At 41.7% G+C, this 12944-nt stretch overlaps 1 protein-coding gene across 3 annotated transcripts in view; it reads right to left on the bottom strand.

Moving 5' to 3' along the window:
- The window catches only part of AMN (amnion associated transmembrane protein), an 83587-nt gene that overhangs the window by 62316 nt on the left and 8327 nt on the right, over positions 1-12944 (bottom strand). For all 3 annotated transcript variants that reach the window (XM_044664625.1, XM_044664627.1, XR_006505476.1), the window contains exons 2-3: positions 2088-2206; positions 496-540 (exon numbers count right to left, since the gene is read on the bottom strand). In XM_044664625.1, coding sequence (XP_044520560.1) covers positions 496-540; positions 2088-2206 — 164 coding nt within the window. The remainder of the gene's footprint in view (positions 1-495; positions 541-2087; positions 2207-12944) is intronic.

The raw sequence follows: 12944 nt of genomic DNA, 5'->3' as shown, positions 1-12944 counted from the left end.
GTATATATGTATATATATATATATAGTCAAATGATGCCCTTCTCTAATGTGGGAAGGGGAGGGAGAAAGGGAGATACCTGGAAATGTTAATGTAACAAACATATATATATTTTAAAAGATAACATCAGAATGATCTATAGCAACATGGAACGTTGGAAAGTATTGGATTTTGAGTCAGAGGATTTAGCCTTGCTACTTCCCACTTGTGTGACCTAGAGAAAAAGTCAATTTCTCTGGGTCTCATTTTCTTTGTCTGTAAAACGATGGGCTTAAATTTGAAGGCCTTTGAGATTCTTTTCAATTTTAAATCTATGACCTATGACATTAAGAACATTTCTTCCTCCTCTTCACCATATTGTTTCTCAGTACAGAAGTTCAGGTTCAGAGGAGGGAGGGAGATACCAAAATTTATTTTAGAAACCAGGCCCCAAGGCCCTCTGAGTCTTGCTGAAGGCAACACCAGGAGAGGCATCCCTAGCAAAGTGGTATACTTACTGCGCCCATAAGGACATGAGTGCTCCCAACAAATACAGAAACCATCTGGGGAAAGGGATGAAAAGTTGAATAAGTTAGTGTCTTGGGGAGTACAATGGGTAGGACTAGTTAGACTTCATAATCATAAAGAAAGAAGGTACCAGAGAGATCACCTGGTCCAACCTCTCCCTAAGCAGGAATCCGCTCTATAACATCCCCAAATACATGGCTATCTAGCCTCTGCCTGGAGACTTTCAGTGACAGAAAACCCACTCCATCTTCAGGAAGCCAATTCCATTATTGGACATCTCTGATTATGCTTTTGTTGCCTTTTTTCAGTTGTGTCTGACTTCATGACTCCATTTGGGGTTTTCTTGGCATAGATATCAAAGAGATTTGCCATTTGCTTCTCCAGTTCATTTGGCAGATGAGGAAATGGAGGCTAACATGGTCAAGTGACTTGCCCCGGTCATATAGCTAGTAAGTAACTGAAGCCAGATTTGAGCTCAGAAAGATGCGTCTTCCTGACTCCAGACTGAGCCACTTAACTGCCCCTCAACTTTGACTGGAAGGGAGCTTTTTTTCCTTCTCATATTTGAACCTCCATGTCATTCCATATAATCATAGATTTTGATCATAAATATTTAAGAAAAGCTTGGTGAATTGAACCCAATTTAATTGATGGATAGTGTCAAAAGCCCTAGAAAAGTCAAATAGGATGAAGACTTAGAAAAGACTATGGATTTAACAGTTAAGAGACCTATGGTGGGGCAGCTAGGTGGTATAGTAGACAGTGCCAGGCCTGGAATCAGGAGGACTTGGATTCAAATCTGACTTTGGATACTTCCTTGTTGTGCGACTCTGGGCAAGTCACTTACCTATGTTTACCTAGCCCTTGCCCTTCTGTCTTAAAGTGTTACTAAGACAGAAAGTAAGGGTTTAAAAAAAAAGACTTTGGGTCACCTTTGAGAGCTATCTCAGGAGAGTGGTGACATCAGAAGGAAAGTGCAAAAGACTAAAAACTGAGAAAGTGGAAAGGAAACAGAGGCATTAGAGGGACCTTAGAGGTCATCTTATCCAATTCATTCATTCTCTAGATGAGGAAACTGGAGACCAGAGAAATAACTTACTTGCTTGAGATCAAATGGGTATTAAGTGACAAAGTCAGGATTCAAACCCAGTTTCTCTGATTCTAAATTTTTCCAAATTAGTTTTGTCTTCTGTCTCTAGATAAAACTAATCTAATCTCTCTTCCACATGATATTCTTCAAATAGTAGATGAGAACCATACACCACTCATTTCCTTTCCCAATCTTCTCTTCTCCAAATTAGATATCTCCATCTCTTTTAACGACCCTTCCAAGTTTCCAAACTCTTCCTGACTCTATGACTGAGAGGTGTAAATTGCAGAAGGGAGATGAGGGACAAGGATGGCCAAATAAAATCATCTCACTTCTACCCAGGACCATATAAAACCACCTACTACCTTTTTTGTGGTGCTTAGAAGCAAACCCTCATACTCCTTTCATTTATCCAATTGATGAAATTGCCCCATCCATCCCACTTCTCTCTTTGGTCTTTAAACAATCAAAAGGAAGGGAAATGGAAAGTACCTTGTTGCTGTCAAACATGACAATATCGGTCTCGCTTGGAGTTTGGTTTCTGTCCCAGTTGGCAGCATCTTCAAAATTGGTGTTTGGAATCCACTGCTTATACACAGCCACAGAAACTTCTGCCAGGGGGTGAGGAGAGAAGAGAAGGGAAAAATAAAAGATTGAGTGGAACTCAAGAGGCCACAGAAGAGCAGACTTTTGCCTCCACGCCTTGATCCCTTTTCAGTGGGTGCTCCAAGATCTAATCACCAGAAACCACCTATCTATGACAAAAGATGTACATTCTGGTATTTGATGCAATTTTTTCTGGTAACAATTCTTTTTTTTTTTTAAATAAAACAATTCAATTCCTCTGAATTTATTGAATTGGTCACTTGTTTTTGTGTTTTTTTTTTCCCTATTTTTTTTTCAGATCACATGTAGATACAATTTTATTCATCATTTTCTGACATTTTGCAAACCATGTTCTCTCTCTTCTCCAAGATGGCAGGTAATATGATATAGATTAGACATGCAATACATATTTCATGCAACACATATTTCAATGTTTTCCATGTTGTGAAAGAAGACACATGATTGTTTATATTAGAGAAAAATTCATGAAGGAATGAAGAATGGTATGCATTTAGACTCTATCAATTCCTTCTATAGCAGTTGGATAGCTTCTTTTGTCATGAGTCCCTTGGAGCTGTCCTGGATCCTTGAAATACTGATGATAAAGTCATTCACAGGTGATGATCATACATTTTTAATTAATTGGTTTTTTTTACCAATTACATGTAATAACAAATTTCCACACAAGTTTCCCCAAGTTATATGATTGAATTTATCTCCCTCCTTCCCATCCCTTCTCCCTCCCAGTGCTGGCAGACAATTTGTTCTGGGTTATACATAATATAATCATGTAAAACATATCTCCATATTGTTCATTTTTGTGAGTGATCTTATAAAACCAAACCCCCCAAACAAACTCAAATGAACAATTGAAAACTAAATTGTCATACATTATTGCTGTCATTGTGAATTATCCTGGTTCTGCTCACTTCATTTTGCATCACTTCATATAACTTTTTCCAGATTTTTTGTGATCATCTTGTTTGTCATTCCTTGTGGCACAATTGTATTCCATTAGAACCATATACCATGACTAGTTCAGCCATTCCTCAACTGATAGACATCCATTTAGTTTCCAATTCTTTGCCATCATAAAGAGAGCTGCTAAAGATATTTTGATCCAAATCAGTCCTTTTCCGCTTTTTCTGTAACAATTCAAGGAAATGTATAGAACTTGAGAATATTATAGCTGAGAAGAACTTTAGAATCACAGATCAGAGAGTATTGGAGCTAGACCTTAAGGAACATCTAGTCCAAAGGAGAAAACTGAAGGTCAGAAGGGGAAATTGACTTTTGCCCAAGGTCACACAGTAAATTAGTGGCAAAGCTTGGACTAGAACTCAGATGATTCAATTTGACATCAGAAGACCTAGAGTCAAGTCTTTAGCTCTGTTCATTCCTGCCCATGTGGTCTCAGGCAAAGATTTCAGCTTTCTAGGGTTTGGCTTTCTCACTTGTAAATGAAGGGGTTGGACTAAGTGATTCCTTCTTCTAACTCTAAATCCTACAAACCAAGTATCCCAACTCTCACAAAGCAGGAGCCTTTCTCCAACACCACAGGCCAGGATCCAAATTAGCCAAGGACCTACTGAGAATGATGGGGACATACAGTTAAATACAGAATGTGAAGGTTCTGCCATTGCTCCTGGCCAGTTTGCTAGGAAGGTACAGTGTCTGCAGATCAGCTGCTAGGCCAGGGAGGCCAGGGAGAAGCTGACCCACTGGATTAACCAGCTTGACATAAGGAAAGAGCCATGGAACAGAGGTCAAGTCCTCAATTCCAACACTTTCTAGCTGCTTGATCAGGTTTAAGTTGCTACTTCTCAGAAACTCATTTGACTTTTTGCAAGACAGGGACAAGAGCCATTTTATTAGCTCCCACCAGGCAAAGGGCCCTCTTTCCGAACAGCTGTAGAAAACTCTGTTGTTACTGCCATTGACAATGATATCCTGTTAATCAGTAGCTCTCTGAGGCTTGCAGGAGGCATATCCTGTTTTTATTTGTGCCCACATAAAAACCTCATCCCTGGGATTTCCTCATGCGGGGTGACCAGCAGCCCATGTTCTTTCTCTCAGTCTCCTGTCTCTCCTGGAAACAAGAACAAAATCTGAGGCTTCGTGAAACCTGGGGAGCTGTGGGCGGGTGGATGGGGGGGGGGTGTTGATCTGAAGGAAGCCCACTGAGTTCAGTGAACTTGAACCAGGCCTGTGGGGGAGGCTCCCTGAGGAGAGTACAAACTGAGCTCATCAAGCCTGTAAGGAGAAGCAGGAACAGGGAAGTTTGACAGATTAAATTAAATTGAACAAATAACTCACTTCCCATCCCTGGGTCTCAGTTTTCTTCTTTGCAAAATCGGGGGGTTGGACTAGATGGTCTCTAAGGCCTCTTCCAGCTTTAAATCTGATGCTTTTTGACATGTGATCTAAATTCAATTTCCTTAGATAAATATGTCCTATGTGTAGGCACTGAAGTCAATAGAAAGCTGAATAAGACATAGTTCTGCCTCACAAGGCATTTGTATCGTAGTAAGGGAGTTTCCACACTAGTTGGGGGAGAAATGGGGGCTCCTGTAGCAACCCCGGTCACGTTCCATACCTAGGGCATTTTGGAAACTCCTAGCCCTTTGGGGAGACTGGAGAAGGGGCATGTATCTTCCTAAGGATCCCTCTAAAGACTCTAATAGCAACTTTAATAGCTGCATGTGCCAGTTGGCCATGGAGATCTTTCCCCACAAAATTCTCACAGCCTTCAGGTGGAATCACAGATTCTCAGAGTTAAAAGGGACCTCAGGGGACATCTAGTCCAGACTGTACATGAATAGAAGAATGTTCTTTGTCCCCAGCAAAGGGCCATCCAGCTTCTGCCTAAAGATATCCCCTGATAGAGAATGTGGGGTATTGGAAAGAATGTAGGATCTGAAGTCAAGAGACCCTTTTAAATACTGCTCTGATACTTATTGTGTGTCCACAGGCAAGACACTTCACAATCCAAATGAGATATGAGTAAAGGGGAATTGTGTCAGGCCAAGCACTTGATTAAATTGTAAAGTATCGTCGTTGTTGCTGGTCAGTCATTTCAGTTATTGGACTCTTTGTGACCCTGTTTTGGAGTTTTCTTAGCAAAAATACTGGCGTGGTTTACCATTTCCTTCTCTAGATCATTTTATGGATAGGGAACTGAGGCAAACAGGATGAAGTGACTTGCCCAGGTCACACAGCTAGCAAGTGTCAGAGTTTGGATTTGAACTCATGAAGATGAGTCTTCTTGATTCTAAACCCTTTATGCTAAACCTATCTGCCTTAGTGTTATAAAAAAAAGTGTTACAATGAATTATCATTTTCTCTGAGCCATCTGTGAAACAGGACTACTGGGTCTAGCCTACCTCACAGCCAAGATAAGAAAACTAAATGTTAAAATGATGCATATAAATGCATTAGTGTTACCAATCAATAAACTTTTTAAAAACTATTTATTTATTTGTTTGTTTTGAATATTTTCCCCTAGTTACATATTTCATGTTCTTTCCCTCTCCCCAAAACCTCCTTAACCCCCCTTAGTTGATGCACAATTACACTGGGTTTTACATGTATCACAATAAATAAACTTATAATGCTTGTGCTAGGTGTTTGAAGACAAAAATAAAATAATTCCTCCCTCGAAGAGCTTACAATGTATTTTTTTAAACCCTTACCTTTCACCTTAGGATCAATATTGGTTCTAAGGCAGAAGAGTGGTAAGGGCAAGGCAATGTGGGTTAAGTGACTTCCCCAGGGTGGCACATAGCTGAGAAATATCTGAGGTCAGATTTGAACCCAGGACTTCCCTGTCTCTGCACTTGACTCTCAATCCACTGAGCTACCCAGCTGCCCCCTTACAATCTATTTTTAACCTGTTCCCTTGATTTAAATATTAGGTGGGAAGGCAGCATAGAGTCGAAATTACAGAGCTGATCCCAGAACCTGGAAGACCTTCCCTGACCCAAGCTGTGTGACCCAGGTAGGCTACCCAATCTCTTAGTGATCCAGGAACCTGTGGAAGATGAAATTGTGAAACGGTCGTCCATCTGCATTGGTGGAAGGAACTTTTTCACTAAGCGCTTCTTGTAACAATGAAATAATCGACCCAACCCTAAATTATTAGATAATTGTATGACTATGTTTCCTGTCTTGTTGCCAACTTCTCATGTGTGTGTTTCTACAAAGTATTACGAAGACTCTGAGAAAGGTGGCCCAAACACTGGGTAGATCCTTGCTGGAGGATTTATGGGAGAGTAGGGCAAGGACCACTCCTCAATGACGAGTCCCCGCGGAAGATGCGTGGTGACCAGTCCCGGGGGAGGGAGTGTCTCCTCTATGGACCCACTGCCATACAGGAGAGGTCAATATTCTACTCCCACTCAGCTTTCCAGAGGCTGGGCTCTTGGGGAGGGTTCAGTAAAGGCTTATAGGTCTGAGAATTCTACCAAAGGCAAATTCAGTCATAATTCTAAGCTAAGAGAATGGAATGTGTGCACACATGTATGTGTGTGCATATATGTCTGAATGTGTGTACACGTGTGTGTGCACACGTGGCATGTATTGTGTTGACACATACATGCATGTGTGTATGTATGTGTGGGTGTGTATTGTGCATATATTTTGTGTATAAGTATGTATGTGTATGGGGGGCAGCTGGGTGGTTCAGTGGATTGAGAGTCAAGACTAGAGATGGGAGGTCCTGGGTTCAAATCTGGCCTCAAACACTTCCCAGCTATGTGACTCTGGGCAAGTCACTTGACCCCCATTGCCTACCCTTACCAATCTTCCACCAAGGAGCCAATACACAATATTGACTCCAAGACGGAAGGGAAGGGTTTTAAAAAAAAACTATGTTTGTGATATGGGTATATTTACATTCATGTGTATTTGTGTGCATGCATGTTTCTCTGTGTGTACATATGCATGTGGGTATGAGTCTATGGGTGTGTCTGTGTGCTGTGTGCACGTGTGTATTTGTGTAAGTGTGCATATACACACATGTATGGGTATACATGGATAGGTATAGCGTACTAGTTACATTGTTATCTATAAAATTATATTGAAAAGCTAGAAGTAGGTAGGCTCTATACAGGGAGCGAGAGAGAGAGAAAATCGAGATACATATTTGAGGAAAAGAGAGAGAAGGTCCTCCCTTTTGTATGTGGACATTTGGGTTGCTAAAAGAGGTCAAGAGGAGAACATTTTCATAAGGAATACTGATCATATCCACCCGAGGAGAAACACAGTCCCTCAGATAGAAATTCTGGAGGACACAAGCTGTTCTGAAAACAGAGAGAAAAACATCCCTCAGATAAATGGACTGACAGGATCCATCTGAAGGCTGCAGAGCATTATGGTCCATCTGCTCATCCACATAGGACTGTTTTTAGAGTTTGGAAGGATATAGCTGCTAAACTATGAATCAAATATGAGGAATATTGGATGATTTTAGGAGGACTGGGGTCATTACTGGGGGGGGGAGGAATAAAGCATATTTTTTGAGTTTCACATCATAAGTTAGAAATGAGTCAAGGCTTATGAGAAAGCCTGTATTTGAGGCAGTAGGTAGCCAGGGAGGGAGGAAGGAAGGAGATGACCAGATGAAGATAGGAACATGAGGAATCCAGAATAAAAGATACAGGAAGAACTACTTACAGAAATTGTTAGGAACTGAGGTTACAGAAAAGCTCTGCAGCTCATTTGGCTGGGAGTTGGGTTTTTTAGAATAGAGGCATTGCTTTGCTGAGAGCTGATTGGCTGGAGAAAAGGTGGCTCAGCTAACAGAAGCCAGATAGGTTGCAGCTGCTAGAATCTGATCAAAAGAAAAGCAAAATCTTTTGCTTTTTAAAGAGCTATCTGGGCTTATTGCCCTGGAGCACCATGAAAAGCCTCATAAAGGGGAAACCTCTTATGGACACCTCTGTTATTCTTTATTGCCCTCTATAAGCTTGAGTGGAGGAAGAAGGAGAAATATGGGTTTTGTAGCTATTTTGAGCTATGCTGATGTATTTTGCCAAAAGAACACAACATTTTCCCAGCATCTTGCCAAGAGGGAGGGTGTGAGCCAAAAGAGCTTGACACTGCATGAGAGTACCAGAGTAATGACATTATCCGGTAGGAGAGCTGGGAGGTCCAGAAGAGAAGCAGAGATAGCAGAGATTTTTGCCCAGCAGGTGACATGTTTTCTAAAGAGACCATGTTTTCTAATTGAGGTCTGCTGTCTGAAGTCTTGAGATGTCCCAAGCACAGGAATGTCTCATTCTTATTCAGGTGCCTCCCTGCTAGATTTTTGTAAATGTATGTCTGCTTTCCTCCATAGACAGTGTGTACTTGGTTAGAAGAGTGTGATCCAGGGTTATAGGTGGACTGTTACATTACTTTTATTCATGTTTTGCCTTCTTTCAAGTAAATATCATGATTACTTCTGATTTTCCTTCTTTTGAGTCATTGTTATGATTACTTTTGCTTTTACTTTTAAGGATCGAGAAGCAATACTATGTATTGGTTCCAAGGTAGAAAAGTGGTAAAGGCTAGGCAATGGGGGTTAAATGATTTGCCTAGGATCACATAGTAAGTGACTCACCCATGATCACACAGCTAGGAAGTGTTTTAGGCCAGATTTAAACCCAGGACCTCCCATCTCCAAGCTTGGCTCTTAATCCACGAGCCATCTGACTGCCACCCACAGTATTCATTCTAAGATGGAAAGTAAGAGTTTAAAAAAAAAGTTAATGGGGAAAGCTGTGGGACTCTGGGCAATTCTCTTAACTCCAAATGTCTAGCCAAGCATCGGCAAATGTTTTTGAATTTGCCTGCCCAAATTGCAACTTCAAGCTGCCTGTGAGCCACCTACCCATACATATTATCCTAAAGAGTGGGCTCTAAGAAGAGGGAGAATGAAGCAGCTCACCCTGTGTGCCCAGTACTTTGCCAGTGCTGGTCTAGCCCTTGCTGCTCTTCTGTCTTAGAACTGATACTAAGAAAGAAGGTGAGGGTTTAAAAAAAAGACAATGGAGATATGGGAAGACACCCCCTCAACCTCCCTTTGTGGAGATGAGATCAATAGGTATTGTATATTGCACAAATTTTAGGATATTTTCAGCATATTAATCAGTTGTGCTGATTTTTTTCTCCTTAAAAAATGCTATTTATTATATGGGATGGCTTTCCAGGAGGAGAAAGGAAAAGAATGCTGGGGATAATTATGAAGACAAAAGAAACAGAAGATAACAATAAAAACTTATTTTTTAAAAGGAATTAATAAGGTTATTGAGATTGAATTTGTGTAACTGGAAAGCACACTAGTGGGGACTCAGGACCTACAATGGTAAGTAGTAGGACTGTATCCCCCCACCATATCAGAGTTTATCCCTAGGATACTGAAAGACTTGATTAGCAACAGTATGGTCAAGGCCATCATTGTCACCATCCACAGTCCCCAAACAAAACAAAAGAAACTCAGATATGCTAGTACAGTGTTGGCAAAGGCATGACACTCATGCAGAGCTGACACTCAGGAAGCTGCTCCATTCTCCCTCTTCCCAGGGCCTGAGGACTTTTTTTTTTTTTTTTTTTTTTTGCATGCCTTCACCCCTCTGACCAGTCACCCAAAGCAAGCACTTTCTCTCTCAGCTCTCTTTGATAATGAGGGGCTCACAGACAGCTAGAATTTGCCCTCTGGGCACTTGAACTCCAAAAAGGTTCACCAATGCTAGTATGAGGACAGGTTGGGGTAAGTGAACCAATCTAGAGAGAAAGAGAAATAAGGGGGACTGGATATCCCAGCATATGTCACATCTGGGATAGATACAAATATTTGTTGTTGTTCAGACATGTCTGACTCTTCATGACCCCATTTGGGGTTTTCTTGGCAGGGATCATGGAGTGGTTTGCCATTTTCTTCTCCAATTCATTTTACAGATCAGGAAACTGAGGCAAATGGGGAAGTGACTTACCTACCCAGTGCCACATGACTAATAAGAGTCTGAAGCCAGATTTGAACTCAGGAAGAAGAGTCTTCCTGACTCCAGACTTGGCACTCTATCCACTGCAACACCTAGCTGCCCAGATATAGATATAGATACAGATACATTCACACACATACCCCATTATAGCTACCTGCACTGATGGGGAAAGGGAGAGCCACAGGGAATCTAAGAGCTTCATTTCCAGTAAACACCTTCTATCTCTACCCTTTTCTGATCAACATTTCATACTGTTCCCCCACTCCAATATAATGAATTCCCACTTCTTGATAGTAATTAATCACATGGTCCAAAGGAAAAACCAAAGAATGTCAGAGTTGGTGGAAATCTTAGAGACCGGAGAGTTATAAGGTTTAGGGCTAGAAAGAGTCTTAAATTTATCAACTAATTCAGAAGTATCAAACATACTGTTGCCTTCCCACCCCCCAAGCATGGGAAGTGTAATATTTAACCAAAATAAGTAAAAATGCAATAAAATATAGATAACCTTTTGAAACTAAGACAATATGCAATCTTCAGTGATCCATACGTACACATTAGCAGCCTGTTAGAGTTTGATGCCATTGATGTAGTCTAACCTTCTCATTTTCTGGATGAAGAAACTGAGGTCCAAATGAGGTTAGTTGCCAAAGGTCACACAGATAGTAATAGAGCTAGAATTTGAACCCAAGAGCTTTGACTCCCAGGGCAGCAAGGTGACACAATACACTACACAATGGATAGAGTGCTGGACCTGGAGTCAGGAAGACTCATCTTCCTGGGTTCAAATCCAGTCTCTAGTTGTGCAATCCCAGGTGAGTAATTTCACCCTGTTTGCCTCAGTTTCCTCATCTGTCACATGAGCTAGAGAAGAAGTGGCAAACCATTCTAAGATCTTTGCTAAGAAAACCCCACAGGGTCAGGAAGAGTTGGATGTGACTGAAAAATGACTGGACATCAAGAAGCTTTGACTCCGATTCCATTCCTTTTTTCATTATAACAACTTCCTCATTTTATAAAGGAACAGACTAAAGCTGAGAGAGGAGGAAAGGTTATTCAGTGAGCTAGCTAGAGAATTGGGACTTGAACCAAAGTCTCCCAAATCTCAGCCAGAGATACTTGCCATTAGAACAGGAAAAAGGAGCAAAGAGACCCAGATAATTGAAAGCAGGGCTGATTTTTATCCATGTAGAGAATGAGCTATGCATTCCAGGAGATGAGTGGGATGGTGAAATGTCAGTTGAGTAAAATGTTGTTTCTTTCTTTTCCTTGGCTTCCAAACTCTCTCAGAGACTATTAGTCCCAGGGATTAACAAACAATGAAAATGAGGCCTCATATTTCTTAAGATTTTCCTTAACATGATTCAGCAAATAGATTAGGCATTTCCATTTCATAGTTGAGGAAATGGAGGCTCAGAGATATACCATGTCCTGTCCATGATCACACAGCTAATAAATTTTAGAGCCAGTCTCTTGACTCCAAGCTTAAGTGGCAGAGTAATAAGGATGCCTCTGAAGCCAGAGTATCTGGATTCAAATCTCACCTCTGAGACCTTGGGTAAGTTTGGGCTCCAAGACATCTTCTGTAAAATGAGGATGTTGGACTAGATGGCCTTAGAGGTCTCTTCCAGTGCCAAGTCTATGATAGAGTCTCAGAAACTTACTGGCTTTGTGTCCCTGAGCAGCATCTGTCTACTTCAGGATCCTTTTTTGTAAAATGGGGATACTAATAAAACCTACCTTCCAGGGTTATTAGGAGAATTACATGATTAATAATGTATTTGTAAATTATTAAAATATTAATCAAGCATTTTGTCAACTTCTAAGTGCCATATAAATACCAGGTGTAGGGGTAGTAAGTGGCTTAGTGGATTGAGAGCCAAGTCTAGAGAGAGGAGGTCTTGGGTCCAAATGTGGCCTGGGACACTTTCTAGCTGTGTGATCCTGGGCAAGTCACTTAACCCCCATTGCCTAGCCCTAATGGCTCTTTTGCCTTAGAAACAATACACAGTATTAATTCTAAGATAAAGAACGGGTTTTTAAAAAGTCAAAGGGGGAAGCTGTATGACCCTAGACAAGTCAGTTGACCCTGTGTACCTCAGTTTTCTCATCTGTCAAATGAGCTGGAGGAAGAAAAGGCAAACTACTCCAGCATTTTTGTCAAGAAAACCCCAAATGGGGTCACCCAAAGTCTGAAACGACTGAACGGCAACAACATAAATACCAGCTATTGTTATTTGTTTCATTCCCGCGTTCAGAATGTAGTTGCCAAAACTGTAAATCCTTAACTTAAATAGAAAAGTTCTCAGTGGAGCCCAAGTTCAAATCCCATCCACCCACTCCCGCTGGTTTGGAATGTTTCCTGGCCCCACTTCACCATCCGGTGGGAGGGAGGGACGGAGGAAATGCAAGGAGGGAGAGGTAGCTAGTGACTTCCGAAGACCCCAAAGGACAGAATTCCGGCCGAGAGTCTGGCCCGCTACCTGCCCCTCCCTCTTCTACCCCTCCCCCTTTCCCGGCTTCCTTTCCCAGCTTCTTCCCCAGCCATCGCCTTCTCCCCCCACCCCCGCCCCAGCCATCCTTCCGTGAGCTCAAACCTCCCTCTCTCCCCAGCCCCATCCCGGCTCTGCCCTAAAGATGATGCTAGTTTCCGCCTCACATGCGCACTTCCTTGGGGAAGCATCTGTCTCAGTCCACAGCGAAATTTCAAAGTGGAGCTGCGGAGGTCGCCTCGGCGAGCTGCGGAGGTCGCCTCGGCGAG

Source organism: Gracilinanus agilis, chromosome 2 (assembly GCF_016433145.1).
Source record: "Gracilinanus agilis isolate LMUSP501 chromosome 2, AgileGrace, whole genome shotgun sequence".
NCBI lineage: Eukaryota > Metazoa > Chordata > Mammalia > Didelphimorphia > Didelphidae > Gracilinanus > Gracilinanus agilis.
Note: the sequence above shows the minus strand (reverse complement) of the source record. Positions and strands in the feature narration are given on the sequence as shown.